At 38.7% G+C, this 18,976-nt stretch overlaps 1 protein-coding gene across 9 annotated transcripts in view; it reads left to right on the top strand.

Annotated features, from left to right (window-relative positions):
• The window catches only part of dnmt3ab (DNA (cytosine-5-)-methyltransferase 3 alpha b), a 49,947-nt gene that overhangs the window by 9,167 nt on the left and 21,804 nt on the right, over positions 1-18,976 (top strand). For 4 of the 9 annotated variants that reach the window (XM_079634008.1, XM_079634007.1, XM_079634006.1 and 1 more), the window contains exons 5-7: positions 3,853-4,195; positions 10,925-10,971; positions 11,482-11,628. In XM_079634008.1, coding sequence (XP_079490134.1) covers positions 3,853-4,195; positions 10,925-10,971; positions 11,482-11,628 — 537 coding nt within the window. Of the gene's footprint in view, positions 1-3,852; positions 4,196-10,924; positions 10,972-11,481; positions 11,629-14,247; positions 14,568-14,625; positions 14,659-18,976 lie in introns of those variants that run through there. The other 5 variants (XM_079634011.1, XM_079634010.1, XM_079634009.1 and 2 more) reach the window with 3 other exon arrangements.

Below are 18,976 nucleotides of genomic sequence, written 5' to 3'. Positions count from 1 at the left end.
AACCATAATCAGCTCATCATTTTATTATATATATATGTTTTCCCATTCAGTTATGATTTATAGAGTGTAATCATCAAATTGGTGCACATTTACAATAAATAACCATTCATGAGAAGAATTTATATCTGGTTCCTGAAATATAAACACCATGAAACATTATTCTTTATCTTCACAAATCAGACAGATTTTTTTTCTCATTGACTTTTTTTGTTTGTTTTGGTCTGTAATCCCTGCTTTCTATCCCAAGAGCCTCTTAGTGATATTTTGGTCTCTAGAATGTTTCGGGTCCCTGTCCCTCCCTTAATGTCTATGGAATGTTTCCCCCATTTCCGTCATGCAAGAATCATAAGTCCACAAATTAGTCCATAAATCGCTTAAAAAAATAATATACCACTCCTCATCAAGCCACAATATTTGAGGGATTATTCATGTCTGTTGTATTTCATTCTCATTTAAATCTAACGGCAATAGTCATAGTGAGAAAGTAAATAGTCACACTGTAAGAAAGTAGAAACTCAAAAGTCTTGCTACGACAAGTTAGAACATCAAAGGTATGATGTTGAACAACTTGACTGTTTTTAAACCTTCCGTCATCATTCACATGACACAAGACAGTGACACAATCACTCCTGATTGAGAACGAACACAAGATCCAACAATCCAGCAGCTGCTTCGGGAGATTGTGTCTTTCTTTTCACTAGAGTAGAGTAACGGTTGTGTTGTGTCAGATCACTGTTCGATCTCTCTTTCATGAGAATGGCTTTGACATCCGAGGCAGTGAGGCGAAGCGGCAGCTGTTCCACTAAAGAGAAATGCCACTGTCAGATTGGCAGTACGGCTCTCCAAGGGCTCCCAGTCTGTTTGTCTCTAGTATCGCCAGCCTCTCGTGTCAGTCTGGCTTTCCGCGGACATGCTAAGCAGGTGGTTGAATCCAATAAATTATGTATGTCGAGGTTGTAGATTAATGGCTTGCTGTACAGTATATATAGACATACAGCACATGGCCTTTGTTTATTTAAGGTTACTTGACAGCATTTTCATACATCCATACACTATCGTTCTAAAGCTTGAGGTCAGTAAGGTTTAAAAAAAGAACGAAAGCAATTAAATGAATCAAAAGAGACAGCAAAAACTTTAGAATGCTACAAAAGGTTTCTATTATGAAATAAATGCTGTTCTTTTGAAGTTTCGAAGAATCCTAAAAAAATTTTATCACGGTTTCCACAAACATATTAAGCAGCACAACTGTTTTCAACATTGATAATAATAAGAAATGTTTCTTGAGCACCAATTAGAATGATTTCCGAAGGATCATGTGACACTGAAGACTGGAGTAATGGCTAAGCCATCATAGGAATAAATTACATTTAAAAAATATATTAAAATAAAAAAAAGTCATTTTAATTTAAAAACAATATTACAGTTTTTACAGTATTTTTGATCAAATAAGTGGAACCTTGCTGATCATAAGAGAATTCTTTCAAAAACATAAACAAAACAAACAAAAAACAAAACAACTTGTGAACAGTGGTGTATATGAAAAATGTGTCTGGGATGTGCACAAAATGACACGGTAATGTCACTGACACAAAACTTTAAGTAAACAGAAAAATATGTGAATAATTGAGTTTTTTCAAATGACAAAAGCTTTTTTCTGTCAAATACAAAGCAGAATTTTTAACGAATGTGCTGGTCGTACTTTTCAATGCAATTACAGTAAATGAGGATTGAAGCTGCAAAGTTACAAAATGGATCATGAAAATGGTTCAAATGCATTGTGTGCTTTATTCCAAGTCTTTTTGAAGTTATACGATAGCTTTATGTGAGGAACACACACCAAATTTAAGCCAAAGTTAAAATCTGTTTCTCCAGTGAGCTTTAACTGTTGTGACCAGATCATTGAGTCAGTGAGAATCAAATTAGTCTGATTGTGAGTGAACATGAGTGTTATTGTTCATTTCAAATAAAACTATTAAAAATCGCAACTTAAAAATGAGAAATGTTGTCTTGGCAACTAAAAAATAAGTTGAAGTAGAAATATAAAAAAAAATGACAAAAGCACACATCATAATTACTAAAATTAAAAGATAAACTGAAAAATATAACAGATCGGTTTTATGAAATTGATCATCTGATTAATTGAAGAGATCTGACTCAAAAGAATAATTTATTCATGAATCAGACATTATTTCTTCTCATGAAGACATACATCTACAAATACATCTGTGGACTTTGTCATCATATGAGCAACTTTTATGATAATTGTGTTGTTTATGAAGCTTTAAATCTCTGCTCTCGCATGCTGCAGTGATGGTAGTTTGTTTTTGTGCTATGTTGTGTTTCTTTGTAGACAGATGCATAGAAACATTGTACTCCCATTACACTTAATGTGTAGGAAGAGAGCTTCCGTGTCGTCTTTGTTTCAGATTAGATTAGATGGTTCAGATAGATAGTTTAGATGTCAAGGCAAGGACATCGGAAATGGCCTCATATAGAGCAGATGAAAGATGGAGCCTAGACTGCAAATAAAAGATTTGACTTTTTACTGCAAATTGGGTCTTACTCTTTAATTAGAATGTGATTCATAACCATTTTAATGTTTTTGATTTTATTTTGGGCCTTTTTGCCTTTATTTACACGGCAGCACATGATTGACAAGGAAGGAAGTAAGTGAGATGGGAATGGGACAGAGACATGAGATCAGAATCAAACCTGGGTCCCCATGAGCGAACAGCTCTTATATGATAATGTCATGTGCACAACCCGCTGTTACACGACAATAACATGGATCAGCTAAAAAACACTTCGTTTTCGTGACTCATTCGTTTAGAATTATTCCAATTCATTACTATTTGCTTGATACGCGACAGTGGTTGCTGAAGAGCATCTTTGACTTGAGTTTATATTTATTTATTTTCCCCTCCTGGTACATATATTACAGAAGCCCTGAACCGCAACGTAAAAAAAAAAGAAATCTGTAAGAAAAAAAAAAGAAAATCTGTAAAAAAAGAGATAAAAAATCTGTGAAAAAAATTTTTCCCGACAATTTTTTTCTAGCATTTCGAGATTAAAGTCGAAACATTACGAGAATAAAGTCGAAACATTACGAGAATACAGTCTTACGTAGAAGTTACTTACGAGGCAGTTCGACTGCACAAGTGCACCGTTATGAATACACACACACACACACACGCAACTTCTACGGAAGACTGTATTCTCGTAATGTTTCGACTTTAATCTCAAACTATTTCGACTTTAAAGGGATAGTTCACCCAAAAATGAAAATTCTGTCATCATTTACTCACCCTAAAGTTGTTTCAAAGCTGTATGAGTTTCTTTCTTTTGTTTAACACAAAAGAAGATATTTTGAAGAATGTTGGTGACCAGACAGTTGATGGACCCCATTGAATTCCATAGTATCTTTTTTTCCTACTGTTCAACAAAATAAAGAAACTCATACAGCTTTGAAACAACTTGAGGGTGAGTAAATGATGACAGAATTTTCATTTTTTGGTGTACTATCCCTTTAATCTCAAAATATTTTGACTTTAATCTCGAAATGCTAGAAAAAAATTGCCACAATTTTTTTTTTTTTTTTTACATACAGGTATATATATATATATATATATATATATTACGTTGCGGTTCAGGGACTCCTATAATATATTAATAATATAGTTTTTATATATCATGAAAAGAGGATTGTTTGTGGTAAATTTGGTGTGTTGTGTGCTAGAGGGCAAATATAATTAAAATATTGAATCTATTGTGCCATAGGGAGATGCTTAATAGAGCTTCTGATTAATAATAGACTAGCAATGCATGACAGTCTTATGTAATTTTGTGGTGCAGGTGGAGTGTTCACACGGGCCAGTGAATCATCGGGTGGGCGTGGCTAAGCAGCACAAAGGGGCGGAGCTCCAGTCGTCTTTGCTGTCTCAGAATGGAGATGTTGAGAGGCATGAGAACAAATCGTGTGAAGGTCGCCACCCCACGCTGGACAAGAATGCTGCGGAAAACGGGCTCCCACGCCAGTCGGGCTGTCGGGCTGAGTCCTCCTCTGATTCAAGCCTGAGCCCATCCCTGGAGAACGGATTTGTCGCCAGCCAGGACTCGGAGAAGTACGAAGAGGAGACACTGCCAACTCTGCCTCGCAAGAAACGAGGGAGACGGAAACTGGAGCGGCCCACTAAATGTGAGTTATTCTCAACCTTCCTTAGCATCATGTTTCACAGCTGTCTGCTTACTGAGCCATTTGTGGGCCCAGGGCCAAGAACTTGTCATCATAATTATTAAAAAAAAATAGCAATATTTAGTCACAAAACAAGTAGGATTGTAAAATGGTTTTGGAGGCTTTGCAGCTACCATTGACTTGAAGGACAAATAATTATTGTTAAATGAGTGCATTAATATGAAAATCAGGGTAATTACGCTCCCAAAAATGTAATTTGCAAACAAAAGACATCAGCCTCCCACACTGTGTGTACAGAAGCAATTTGGCAAGAATCTCTCTCCAGCAGCGTTTCTTATAGGATTTTGATTTTCCAATGAGGGCACCAACTACCCCTGTCAAAAATAAAAAATTTCCAGCATATTTAGGGCATATTAGTGCACGCCAAGTCCGTCAGGCCGTGTGTTCTGCACCGTTGGCTTTAGTCGGACGTCGTTGTTTCGTTTTGTTGGCCGAAACAGCGTTGGGCCGTCGGTGAGAGAGAGATAATTCTGATTTGTTGTTCAGTTTAGCGAACAAGTCAGTGCACGAGAATAGTAGCAAAACAGCGCACAAAGAAGTCAAGACGGCACAGACAGAAAGGCTGTTCTAATTTTACGTCATCTTACCCAAGTGTTCCTGGGCGAATATTTGAATATTACCTGAGTCAAGTGGAATAAAGAAAGTTATCAGCATGATTGATATTAAAAACGGTAAGCACGCGCTGCTTTGATTACGGTGTGTGCAGCCTGCAGCGTCGGTTTTCCTGTTTGAATGACGAATATAGACAAATCTATCTGCAGAAATAGACAGATATCTCCTTACATGCAGGCGCAGAATGCGTGTGTTAGTTGGGCTGTTGTCCTTTCAGTGTGTTCAAACACAACTTTTTTGTGACGCGAGGAGACAACACAGTCAGCTTTCATCAGCGCTAGTTCTTTGGTGTCGGTTTGGTGTGTCCCTGGCTTTAAGACAACACAAATTATGTTGACTACTGTCTATATATTATTGCACAGCATTTTTTTCCATTTTTATCAATTCACAAGCACACAGCTTGGCTAAAATTTGTATTTTTGCTGTGGCACTGCAGGTTCATCAGTGGTGCAGCGATACTCCTGAATATCTTTGTGCCCAAGTGTGATGGCGATGCCAATTATCAGACCTCTCTCTCTCTCTCTCCTTACTTTGGGGTCAGACATTGACCTTGATGAGAGCAGTAAGTGAAGGCTGGGTAGACAGTGCCGTCTCCGTCCTGGCAGCCTGCCTTGATTGTGTGTAGTGCACAGAGAGACAGCAGGTCTGTGTGGCCACTCTCTCAGTGGGGGCCATGCCAGGTGAATGGCACAATGCCAAGGGCACTTACACACTGATCCTACATCAGTCTCCCTTAACCCACTTTATGATGAGAGACGCCAACTTGTAGGCCTATGTAAAATGCTATTGGAAATCCAGTAAAGCGTCACATATCAAATAATCAAAGCATGTTGTTTGTTAGCACTGCTAACAGTGCTATAAAGGTGCATTTACACGGACTGAATCAGTATGTTAAGGGTTTTTCGGCCACACATGACACACTTGATATGGACTTGCGGACTCGTGGCAATTGTCATTTCACACTATTTTCCAACTGTTCGTGTGACAGTTCAAGAGTATTGGAGTATTGAAGTGTTCTGGTTATGTTAAAGGTGCTTTCTGTGCCCCTCTCGTCGGACCATAGTGTGATCAATCTTCAATCTTCGACCAAAATACAACATTTTTTTACCTTTTCTAAAGACTGCTACCATATGGGATAAAGAAAGTATTTTGTGTTTGCAAATTTATTTGTTGTTCATTTGCTCTATAACAGGCTTAAACAAAAATATCTGTAGCCATTTGAATTTAGTGGCAACCACTGCATTTTAATCTTGATCCAAACAAAAATACTACACACATCTATCATGAGCAGTTGTTTTTGATTTGAATTAGATTGTATAATTTCAATTTAAAGCAAAAATAGAATGGTCTGACTTTAGCTTAGTGAAATTATGCTACATAAATCATACCTGCACAAAACAAAAAGAGCAGACAGACTAAAAAGCGAATTCACTCTCTGACAGTAGGTGGCGCTTATGGAGCAGCAGCGCAATAGCGTTGGTTACTGCTTTACACAAAGCAGTGCTGTGCTTATAAAACACTTTAGTAGGCATTATACAGAGATATAAGAGGAAAAGAAAATGCCAACGAAGTAGTTACCTTCAGAGATACCTGCATCCTCAATTTAATATTTATAATTTGCTCCCAATATTTCGAGCATCGCGATTCGCGAACACCTGGTTCAGTATTTTCTCCCGTCTCTGGCCTGTGTTGTTATCGTAGTTCAAGTCCTGGACAGAGATTGGCCAAAATAAAACAAAAAAACATATTTTTGCCGATCATTTGTTTAGAGCCGATTGATGGCCAGTCGACCAGTGCATCTCTAATAGAGAGGGTAGCTCTTGGGTTTCTGATCAATGTGTTGAAGACCATGTAAAATCACGACCCTGATTTGCCAGACTTCATTAACTCAACAACACTGATGCTAATCAATATACTATACAATACAAGATAATCACACCTACACACCTTTGTCAGTTATTAAATCAATCCCACCACCAAAGCTTTTATTGATTCATGAACTCCTTAGAGTCAAAAAGAACCATGTTGCTTTGACAGAGAATTGGCAAATCTGCCGATACCTGTGTCGCTTTTTATACCTTTTACCTTGAGGACGCAGGATAGACTTCAGTCCAGTGACATGGAACTGAATGCTCTGAACACGCAGGCTGGCATGTGCACAAACTGGCATGCTGGAGGCTCAATGGGCACAGCGTGCCAACCACGCTCACAAACCCATTGACCTTGGCAGTCTCGGGGGAATTAACCCCTTCCTCACCGCACCGACGGCCTGCTTATTCCCGTCGAGCGACGGAGAAAAGAGGAAGAGAAAGAAAGATGCAGCGAGAGAGGATTTGCACATGATGTAAATGCGAAGAGGACTCGAGGGTCGAGGCCTTTTGTTTTGGCTGGGTGTGTGTGGTACTTCACTGGCAGGGTTTTGATGGCTCTTGTGAAGAAAACAAGCTCTTGGGTTCTGCCCATGGCCTCTCGACACTCAAGTGTTGTGATGTGGCTGGGTGATGGAGCTTTGATAGACTTCAAACAGATCCTCTTTAGGCTAGTGGGTTATTAAAATGGGTGCTGTCTACTTCTTTTGGCATCATGTCAGTATAGAGACATCATGAATATGCCATTACAGATTGCCTGTAAGCCTGGTCTAAATCCCACGAAGTTGCCCTGTTCATTGGCCATACTTAAAGGAATAGTTCACTTAGAAAATTAAGATTATGTCATCATTCACTCACCCTCAAGTTGTTTCAAACCAGTTGATGGACCCCATTGACTTCCATAGTAGGAAAAAAAATACTATGGAAGTCAATGGGTCAACAGTTTGGTTACCGACATTCTTCAAAATATCTGATTTTGTGTTTAGCAGAAGAAATAAATTCATACAGGTTTGAAACAACTTGAGGGTGAGTAAATGATGACAGATTTTTTTAAGTAAACTATTCCTTTAATGATTATCAAAATTAGGTATTTAGGACTCATCGTTTAAGGCTCTTTAATGCCTTGGTAATTTAGGCATATATCAGAAAAGTCATATATATTTTTTTATGTTCGCATTGACAACATGCACATGTTCATGTTCACCCGAATTAACGGATGTAGATTCAAATTCAAATATTTATTGCACCAAATTGTTTGCACTAAACATTCGGGTTGGTGTGAACAAGCCTTTATTGCAAAAAAGTAAGTGTGAGTCTATGTGACATACTTTCTAGAAAAACACAATACTTCGGCCACCTTAAAAATAAACAGTGGATAACACAACTCAGCGGTCAAAGATGTCTATCTATATGTGCATGGCTATATACGTGCAACATTTCAGAGAGATTATTTTATTTTATTTACTTTTTTTGTTGCTGAAATGCACATGCCATTTAATTTGGTAGTGATTTAGATTTAAAGCCACTTTCACTAATTCATGCATTCCCTCAGAATCAAACCCATGACCTTTTACACTAAGAAGAAAGTTGTTTTTTTGAAACAGTATGTTTATTACACACAACATAAAACATTTTTCATGACACATTACTGGGATTTCAGTGGCAAAGTTTAAGTTTAATTGACATTTAGCAAATAAACATCTGTCTTTAATTGCTCATATTTATTATGTAACTTATGTAATCCTCTCAGAAGGAGAACAGCTCACTGGCCCTTTGATGTGGGAAAGTTTTTAATGGGAAACGTTACTTTTGACCTGAATATCATGCTAATGTTGATCTTCAAGCTAAAATGAAAGGTTTGCTGAAAAATACTTTTCTGTTAAACACTACAGTAAATCAGTGAATCTGTTTTGTAGCTGGTTTTTGACTTAAATGGGAATGAATCTTCCAAAGGCTTTTTAGGGGCCATATTTAATTGATGCTGTATTGGAATTGTGGGTGTGCTTTTAGAAAGCCTTGTTGAGCTCTCAGTAATATTGTCTTTCTCAAACCCTAGTTAGAAGGGAGGTTCAGTACTCCTGAATCATGAATCATCATGATAGCCCTGCTAATGTTTCAGGTCACTGGTAATCGTAGCCTCTGGCTAACCTCGACCTAACCTGCTGAACCCAGCCAAGACAAAGCTGTTTAGGCATGAACTACATCCTTTTGTATGTGGAGACGTCAAGAGTATAAATCAATGCTAGGGCAAAAAAGGATAATTTTGGGAGGATTTATTGTGGCGCTGTGGAATGTGCAGAAGATGAACAGCATTAGAAAGAAAGTATGATAGTGTTGGGGAAGTTATTCCAAAAATAGTAGGCTGTAACTAATAATTTTTTATTGACTGCAAAGGTAATGCTTTACTGTTCAGACAGACTAGTCTGTTATAATATTTATCATTATTAGGCCCTGATTTCTTTGCGGTGTTCAAAAAGAGTAAAACAATTCTTCAATTCAAAAGCAGCTAAATGGAGCACAATGAAATGAATTGGGCTATTTTTAACTTGACACGCCATCTGAAAAACACTATATTTCTGCCTCTGCCATCAAAGACACAATGAGACACAATACAAAATGTTTTTTTTTTTTTTTAGCTTACATTTATGTGGTTTAATGCAGTTTTGATTTAGAATTAAAGCCACTTGCATTGCTTTCAAGGTATACATTTCACCAAATCATGCATTGTTTTTCTACTGTTTGAACTATAGGAATAAATACACAGCACAGTGTCAAAAGTTGTATCACAGTGTCACAGTGTCAAAATATGTATCTAAATGTGTAGGGCTGTATAATTTGTGTATGATGCAATATTTCAGACAGAAAGTTAAAGCACAACATGCTAATTAAAACAAACTTCTATATAGCCTACTGTGAGTACAAAGTCTAAAAATATAGTTTATGGGGTTTAGTTGGATTGGGGCTCCCCCGCAGCAAAAACAGAGTGAATTTCAGAGATGTCAAAACCACTATGATAATGAGTCAGAGTCGTTGTTGTTGGCTAGTTTCAATGTTGAGGTCACGTCATATCCTGCATGTTTTGATTGACCTTGACAGTTTGCAATAATTTAGTTTGTGTGTAAGAGTATAATTACAATTTATTTTGTTGTTAGGAGTCTATGAAAGTGCTGACCATTACAAAAATGAAGCTAAAAACTGTTTGGAAATACTGAAAAAAATGAAAGTGATATAAAAAGCAGTGGTCGAGTGATACGGTATTTTCAATGGCTCATTTCGATATGTGCAGTGAGTGATATAATTCCATATGAATGAGGACTTATTTTATACAATATCTACTCTGAAATGACACTTGGTGACACATTTTGAAATGACTGGAAGCAGAATTGATTCACAATCATTCAAGTAATATGATTCACAGAATTATAAACCAAAGTCTCATTCAAAAATCTGACATGCAAAGCACAATTCATAATGCACAAATAGTTTGTTTTTAATAATATACATTGTTTTTACATATTGAGTATTCACACTTTTGTTACCATAGATGTTTCTGAAAGATTTTAAATCACTAATGCATTTTAAACCATTTCCTCTTTAATCAATCAATCAATCAATCAGATTTTATGCTTACAGTCCAGCCAATCATAAGAGAGATTGTACAGCTCACATATGCATTACATATGCAGTCACATATGCATTATAGATCTCAGTGGTATTTTTTAAATGGTAATATTCTGGTGCCTCACAAAAAGAAGACATCATACTATATGTGTAATTACATATCGCCCTGTGGCATTTTTCACAGTACACATTTAGTAACCCAATAGGTCTTTTTGATAGTGATTGACTGACATTAATACTCAGTTTCTAAAGTTCTCATGGGACTTTTATTCAGTAACACAAAGCCCTCAAGCTAAAATTGTCCTTCTTTCTGCTTCTTTTTGCTTTTCAGCTATTTATTTAAACCCTTTTTCAAGTTAATCATTTTGCACACAAATGAGAATAGTTTATTTTGGCAATTTCATGCTTGCTCTTCTACATAAAGTCCTTGTGAAACTTACTTTCTGTTGATGTAAAAATACCATTGAGGTCTCATACTGCAGATTGATGAAGACAGATTTCCATTGCGACAAATCCGGACTGTCAGAAACATTTCAGGTAATCGCTTCTTCTTGTGGCTGTTTCCCTCTAGACGTGGAGCACAAGGAAGACGAGGGTGGGGACTCTGCAAAGAATGAGGTAAAACTGTCTTCCTGTTGTGTGCCTGTCTGTGATATATGTGTGTACGTTTGCGTGTTTCTGTCTGAAAATTCGACCTTTTCCGTTAATCGCTGAAGATCTCAGAAGTAAAAATCTTAGGAAGGCGACATTACCATGGATCCTGTTTTTTTCAGCCATTTGATTATGAAAGAAATGGTACACTAATTGTGAACTATCAAATACACTTGGTCCTCTGCTTGAAATGAGGGTCCCTGTTCTCCACTGGTCGTGTCCAGATTGGAGGTTAGAGGGGGGATCTATCTGTCGGGCGGCTCGAACCCTCTCTGCAACGATGAGTTCCCAAGTTTGCCAGTCCCCCACCAGCCCATTCGCAAAGCGCTCCAAAATCATTCGCAGACTAACCGCCTTCTTCCCACTTCCCCTTCTTCTTATTAAGGATCGCACAGATAGATAAGCACACTAAAAAAGAGAGAGACAAAGTCGTTAATTTTTTCTTTTCCTTTTTTTTTCTATTGTCCCATTAAACAGGGAGCTCGCGGGAGGCTCCGTGGGGGTGTGGGCTGGGAAGTCAGCCTCCGTCAAAGACCCATGCCCAGAGTAACCTTCCAGGCCGGTGACCCTTATTACATTAGCAAGAGGACCAGGGAGGAGTTGCTGGCAAAGTGGAAGTTGGAGGTGAGTACCATTGCTCGCCACTGTCCCAGAGGAAGACGCGATAGGGAGCCTTTCAGCATTTTTATTATAGCAGGAACGTTTGTTAGGGCGGCAGCGTGCCGAATAAACTCTGCGAAAGCCAAGTGTATTTGATGAGTCATTTGATATCGCATGTAGGTACCATTTATTTCATGAGACATCTGGCTGCTTCTCACAGTGAAAATCCACTGGTTTACTCTTTGTGAGCAACCACAGATTTGTCCGTTATGAATGTAGTGAACAATCAGAGGCTGCCTAAATAAGTAATGGCTGCCCAAATGAGTCTGATTTACAGATAAGTGTTTTTTGTTTACTTTCAGTTTGATGTATGTATTAAATGTATCTGTATTAAATATCCAATATTTAAGTGTGCATGCATATTTCCTGTATTTTTCAGTTTAGCTTCCCATTGACGTAACCTAAAACAGTTTTGTTTTTTAAATTTTGTATTTCTAATTTATTTATAGAAAATAGTATACAGTTGTAATATCGACAATAAGATGAAAATATTTATTCTAACCCTAAGCCTAACAATTGGTGTATATCTAGTTCTGATTGACTGAGCGTTTTTCTGTAGACAAAGAAACAAAAGACTAGACACTTGTTGCTCTAGATTAGGACTGGGGCCATACCTAGTATGGTGCGGGGCCTAGAGTGAGTAGAGGATGTGAGGCCCCCTTAAAGGGCTGGGCATGGTGCGGTTGCAACGGTTGCACATCCCCTAAGAACAACCCAGGTTAGGACACTGTACCGTTGTATTGTAACACTTATTGATCTACTTTACTGACTGTAGTGCTGGCAGCCATATCACCCTGTAGCTCAAGACTGGTTCCCCACTGAAGCTAAGCAGGGTTGAGTCTGGACACTACCTGGATGGGAGACCTCCTGGGAAAACTAGGTTGCTCCTGGAAGAGCTGAGGCCAGCAGGGGGTGCTTACCCTGTGGTCTGTGTGGGTCCTAACAGCTCAGTATAGTGACGGGGACACTATACTGTCAAAAAGCACCGTCCTTCGGATGAGACGTTAAACCGAGGTCCTGACTCTTTATTGTCTTTAAAAATCCCAGGATGTCCTGTCGAAAAAAGAGTAGTGTTGTAACCCCGGCATCCTGGCCAAATTTGCACATTGGCCTCTGTCTATCATCATGGCCTCCAAAACAAACCCCAATATATATTGATTGGCTTCATCACTCTGTATCCCCTCCACCAATAAGCTGGTGTGTGGTGGGCGTTCTGGCGGCAGTATGGCTGCCGTCACATCATCCAGGTGCACATTGGTGGTGGTTGAGGAGATTCTCCCCTTCCATATGTAAAGCGCCTTTTCAGTAAGAAAATCAAAGGTTATAGCATCATTTCCTTTTTTTTTTGATCAGGTGTCTTGTGCCATGGGGAATCTGTATACACTTTACAACCACGTGCAGGGCTGAAATTGTTGTGATGTGTGTGTCTTTACTTAAAGGTGAAGTGATTGATTTTTTGCTCCACAAGTGGGGCCAAAACAGGTTTTCCGGAGCCTTAAGGTCCATTCATACCATGTTATGAATTCCAGTTATGAATCATAACTAGAAAGATAATATTAGCATCTACACCAACAGATAATAGCATTCAGTTTATTATAAACATCTCCTGCTTTAAATTCTCAAGCTTTTTAAAGCCAGGTGGATTCTGATTGGCTGTCAAAAGGTTTTTAGGGTTCATCAACTGGAAAAAAATGTCTTGAAACGTCCAGCGATATTGTTCCCCTGTGTCTTTCCTGTGGTCTTTTTTTTATGGTTACAGTTATTGTTATAGTTTAGCCTTTACTGAGGGGTGTAGGGGTACAAAAAAGGTTGGGAAACACTGATAAAGATCAGTCATTTAGCCTTCAGTTATTACCCACCGCTGTCGCGAAGCTCAAGTACCATTGCAGGTGCAGGTTGTTGACAGTTTTCCTGATGGCACTGTGCTATATTGTGAGAACTGCTCTGTTACATAACGCTCTTTTTCCTCGGTAACCAAAAGAGGCCAACCAATCGACATCGAGCTCCCCCCGCCCCCATCTTCTTTTCTCTGCCCCTCTCCACACTGTGTTTGAGGATAAGCCATAAAAGTGTCAGAGATCCCAGAAATACGACCAAATTAGCCGGACACACAGTTGTCTCGTGAGTGGACGTTGTAAAATTCCAGAGAGATGGGCGTTTCGCATTCTTCACGGAGAGAGCTGGAATCCTCCGTCAGGAGCCTGGGAATTTTTCTTTTTCTCTGAATAGGCATATTGTGGATGAGCGCAGATCGTAACTTGTCATAGCTATGTTTGCTCTACAAAGGTCTATGCAGTCATGTTGCCTCAAAGCGCTCTTCATCGGACACAACAATGCAGCAGGAAACCCTTTTGAAAGGGGCCTTGACATGTTTCCTTCCTCTGCCTACGAGGCCAGAGCCGCATACAGTCAGCAGAGCTTTGTTAGCGTAGAAGAGGGGGGGATAAAACCCAGCTTTCACTTTCTTTGAGCCAGGGGGATCATGTCTCTCTCTCTTTTTTTTAATAAGTACCCAACGCTACAGTAGATTCCTCTTTCCCACCCCCATCCAGTTCCCTTCACTCCTCCCCCTCTCCCCTCACTACTCTCTCTGCAGTGGAAATGAACTCCGTACTATGGATATAAGGGTGAAGATGAGGTTTACAGCGAATTTCCAGCGCTGCTTGCAAGACAGCCTCCTGGACAGCCGCCAACATTCTGCAAGTCCTCTCTAGCCAACCAGAATTCCTATTGGGAACCACCTGACCCTGAATTCCCAGACAAAGAAATGTTCATGCTTTCTGGGGGTTTTTTTCTTCTTTTTTTTGTTTTTTTTTGAAGCGGTCTCCACTGAGCCAAGAGTGGGGCAAGAAAAAAAGCGACTCACACGTTGGATTTAAAGTGCCGAGTGCAGGCGTGTATGGGTAGGTCGGCTGGCTTGTTTGTTGTTGATAGCGCAGGGGACAGTGTGCATGTCTGAGTAGACTTGCTGGAGGAGGAATATGCTGACTTCAGGTATTTCCAGGAGACTTGTTACGGACCATCTGCCCCGGGTAGCTTAAAAGGAAACCCATCTCTTTAAACCCAGAGTGCCGGACCGGGCTAAAAACATTGCAAGTACAAGACAAAATAGTTTGCTTAAAAAGGTTATTTGTCTAACCTGTATGTTATCACAGTGGGATTGCAGATAGCTGAATGTATTTCCTGTTTTACTGCCTCTTGCAGGATGTTGTGCACAGGGCATATCTTTGGCTTTGTGCATGTATACTTGGTTTTTAATAGTGCTGTATTCTGACAGTGTTTTTTTGCAGTTATTTATAGTCGGGTTGCAGAGAGACGTAGCATGTTTTAGCTCAAACTAATGTTTTAAGAGTTATATAAAAGGGAAGTTTTGCTTTTGAGCTTGAAAACAAAGATCAAATGCTTTTTTCCAACTGTCAGATTTGGGTCGGCACCGTGAACACGTAAAACTGGCTGCAGTTGTGGCTTGTGTTGAAACGGAAATGCGGTGTGTGTCTTTTTAAGGATATGCAAATATGAATGAACCGAGTGAACCCACGGACCGCGTGTGATTAGAGTGCTGCCAGCTCTCGCTCGTACTCTGAGTCAAGGCTGCACAGACTGAAACAGGCAGACTTTTACACTTCAGCTTTTTGACTTTGCAATCTTAAGGAAATGACAGATTTCAGACTAAAATCATTTTGAGCAACTTGGAAGTAAACAAATGAAGAGAAGCCTTTAAAAAGATTTGAACAATAAGGCACTTGCATTAAAACTCTTTTAGCATGCCTGACCTCTGCTGCACTGCTAATTTCCGGATTCTTTAATGGACCCGGCACAATCGCAAACTAAATGCATCCTCTATTCTCTGGACTTGGGAGGCTAAAAAGTGAACAGCCTTTGTTCAATAGCTCACAAAGTCACATCAAAATAAATGCGATTGTCACACAGTGGCGATGGCCATTCATCCCCTGCCTGTTGGAATTTCATTGTGCACTGCTGTGCCGCCAGCATTTGAAGTGAATTAATTCCTCATATTTTTCAAAGTTTGAGAGAAACATCATTTAGTAATTCAAAAACAGTTTCCAAAAATGTTATGATTCCTCAGATTGATTCCCCATCAATTGTGTTTGAAAAGCTTGGCTTTTTACACTTTTATAATATTTTTATAATATTTTATAACTTTTTACACTGCATGCGGTGTGTCAATACAGGCTTGTTTATTTTCAACCCAAACTAATGCTTCCAAGACTGTCATTCTTGCAATGTTGGATTTACCACATTCATTCTTACTAAAAAACAACAACTCATCTTTGTTAGTCAGCTTGATAAGATTAGCCTGTTGATGACATAATATCAGCACAATTTGCAACGACCAACCAAACTTTTAAATTTGTAAGACCTAAGCGTATATGTATATGATCAACAAACATGTGACATAGGCTCTTTTTACACCTGGCATTAAGATGCGTTTTGGTCGATCGGATTACAGGTAGATGAGGGAGACATATAGCCGTTTACACCTTGTGTTTTAATCCGTCACTTTTGTCCACTTTCAACCACTTCTGCCCTGATTTCTTCGAGGGGAGGGTCTATGGGCGAGTCAATATATGTTTTTTTTTTTTTTTTCAGATCTTTCAATCTAATGGACAAAATTAACTTGCGCAATTTAGATATGAACGCGTCCGAAGACAACAGAAAAATATACGGAGAGCAGCATTTTTCATTGAATTTATGTTCTGATAGCTGCAAGACCACGCTGAACTCTGTGAGTGCATGTTAGAAATCAGGATTGGTGAGAGAACGTTGTGCTTGGTACATTTTTCGTCTTCAAATCAAACTTGGGGTTTTAACCGACAAAGTTAAAATCTGTCTGGCTAGCGTGCTTCCCATCATTTTGACACTTTAGGACAGTGGAGAGTAGGTGGTCTTTTGCACCTGTTCGAAGTCGAACACATTCGACCACATGAGCGTTTACACTACGAAAGCAATCAGGTCAAATGGGAGGACTACCTCTGGAAGTAGTCAAAAGTGGACAAGCTCAAAACATTTTAGACCACATTTACACAATGTATTTAGCGTCGTCCACTTGTGATCCGATCTACCAAAACGCATCTTAATACCAGGGGTAACACAGTGACAATGCAGCTGACCCGAAACTCTCTCACACTGGCCTCAGGCAGTCCTTATAGTGAGCCCTAAAAGAATATTGTTTAAGTAATGTTGTCTTTTCATGGCTATGTCATATGAACAGCAACACATTCAAAGGGCAAACATGCACGAAGGTCTTAAATACAGGCATCCATCTGCATTAGTTGATCACGGAATTGGCTTGTACTTAAAATGTCATAGTATATAAATAATTACAATAAGGTTGGAAAAACGGAATTTGCCAGAGGAGCTTGGTTAGAAAAGAGGCTTGGTTGATCATTGTAATGTGGAGAGAAGCTTAAGGCCATGGGTGTTTCCTTTCAGATATAGGTAGTGCTCCTAAAGACCGTGCTATAGTATAATACAGCACACCAGTTTCAACATGGAGCTTAAACACACTTTATCACAACGTTACTCTTCTCACCTTTCAGTAATGCTCAATGTATATAAGTTGTTTACCACTTAGTGTTGTAAGTTTCTGTATTATTCTCTGTTGTGTTCTTTTGCTTAAGTTAAAGTTTTAAAGATAGCATTACAGTACATTCACATTTGTAGTCCCATGGTGGCTTTATAGTAAGTTTTCTTGGTGCTGGTGTAGAAAATTAAAAGTCAGAGATTTAAATCTCATTACTTCAGTGGCTGGAGGATATGTGAGAGATGTTTAACAAAATGTAAGACTAGTCCTAGTTTCAAAAACAATTTCTCTATATGCATCTCGATATCTGTTTTTAAACTTGCTTTTAATCTACTATTTACTAATCTATCTAGTGGATAGCCAACTAGGCTGTGGATACAGCAAACTATGCTGTCAAATAGGACACTTTCTATTTTTAGAATTGTTAATAATCTTAATTTTTAATAAAAGTATTTATTCAGTAAACAGCAAAGCTAAAATTATTCCAATAGTACAACTTCTTTAGTAGTTGCTGTTTTTTTGTGTTTTTTCTTCTCAGTATCATATATAATTTATTCTATACGTGTGCACAACAACCTTGCTCTCACTTGTGAATGACATACTGCTTATATATGTTGTTATTCCTGAGCTGGGCTGTGTTTTTGTGGCCGACAAAGACTGTAAAGTACTGTACTCCTGGAACCCTCCCCCTTTCCTTCCTTCTCATCTCCCCCTTCCTCAATTTCAAGAGCCAGACTCGCTACAGTGAGGCCCCTGAAGAGGGGCATTTACAGCTGGGGGGAAAAAAAGCACGTCCAGAAGCAAATCTCCACTTATAGCCGCAGTGCTTTCCTCTCCTCCCCCAGTTTTTGGGGAGTCAGTTTTCTATTGATATTTTCAGTTTTTAAAAATATATAAATAACCCTTTCCATCCCCCAGTGTTGACATTCTTCTCTCCCACTCACTGTACAATTTGATACAGAATAGTTGCCTGCAGTATTGGCCGCCTCTGTCATTATTTGTGAGCAGTTCGGAAAGTCTTGGGGTATCTATGATAGTTTTGACAACGTAAGGCGTGGATAGTAAGAAGTTATGTGTCTGTTTTATATAAAAAGCAGGTGTTTTTATCATTCTCCATTCACATGAGTTCAGCTCGTTGTGTGGAATGTAAATTGTGTACATTTAGAGTGAACAGCCGCAAGCATGTGAGATGAAATCAGTCATGGGTATCTCAAGATTATTTTTTTTACTTAGATAAGAGTTTCAGATTTCAATTTTATTCTGATTTAATCCCATTTATATGCTTGGCTTCAAATGATTGGACTAAGATTACATCAATGTTAAATCAGGCCACTGGTGTATGACAGAAAATCTTGTATACATACTATAGGCAAATCTGGTAATCTGTTGAAATGAAAAGGTGCTTTTATTTTAAAAGGTACTTACCAACTAATTAATAGTGATTAACGATTTAAACTTCAAAACATTGTTCCTTTAAACAATTTTTTTTTTACAAGTGTACAAGTTTTTTGGATCCATTTGTTACAACAGACATTCTTTACATCTTTTTAAAAAAAAGTTATACATTTTATATAATTCATTTTCCGTATTGCTACCACTCTGACTGCTATCACTTTGTTTGTGTAAATGAGAAACTGTCAAATCGAACAAGTATCTAGTTCAATTCAGTATGGGGTCCCCCAAGGCTCTGTGTTACGTCCTCTGTAGTTTTCCTTGTACAGGCTTCCTCTAGAGGACATCAGGAAACATGGAATTAGCTTTCTCATT

Source organism: Phoxinus phoxinus (assembly GCF_949152265.1).
Source record: "Phoxinus phoxinus genome assembly, chromosome: 13".
NCBI classification, from domain to species: Eukaryota; Metazoa; Chordata; class Actinopteri; order Cypriniformes; family Leuciscidae; genus Phoxinus; species Phoxinus phoxinus.
Note: the sequence above shows the minus strand (reverse complement) of the source record. Positions and strands in the feature narration are given on the sequence as shown.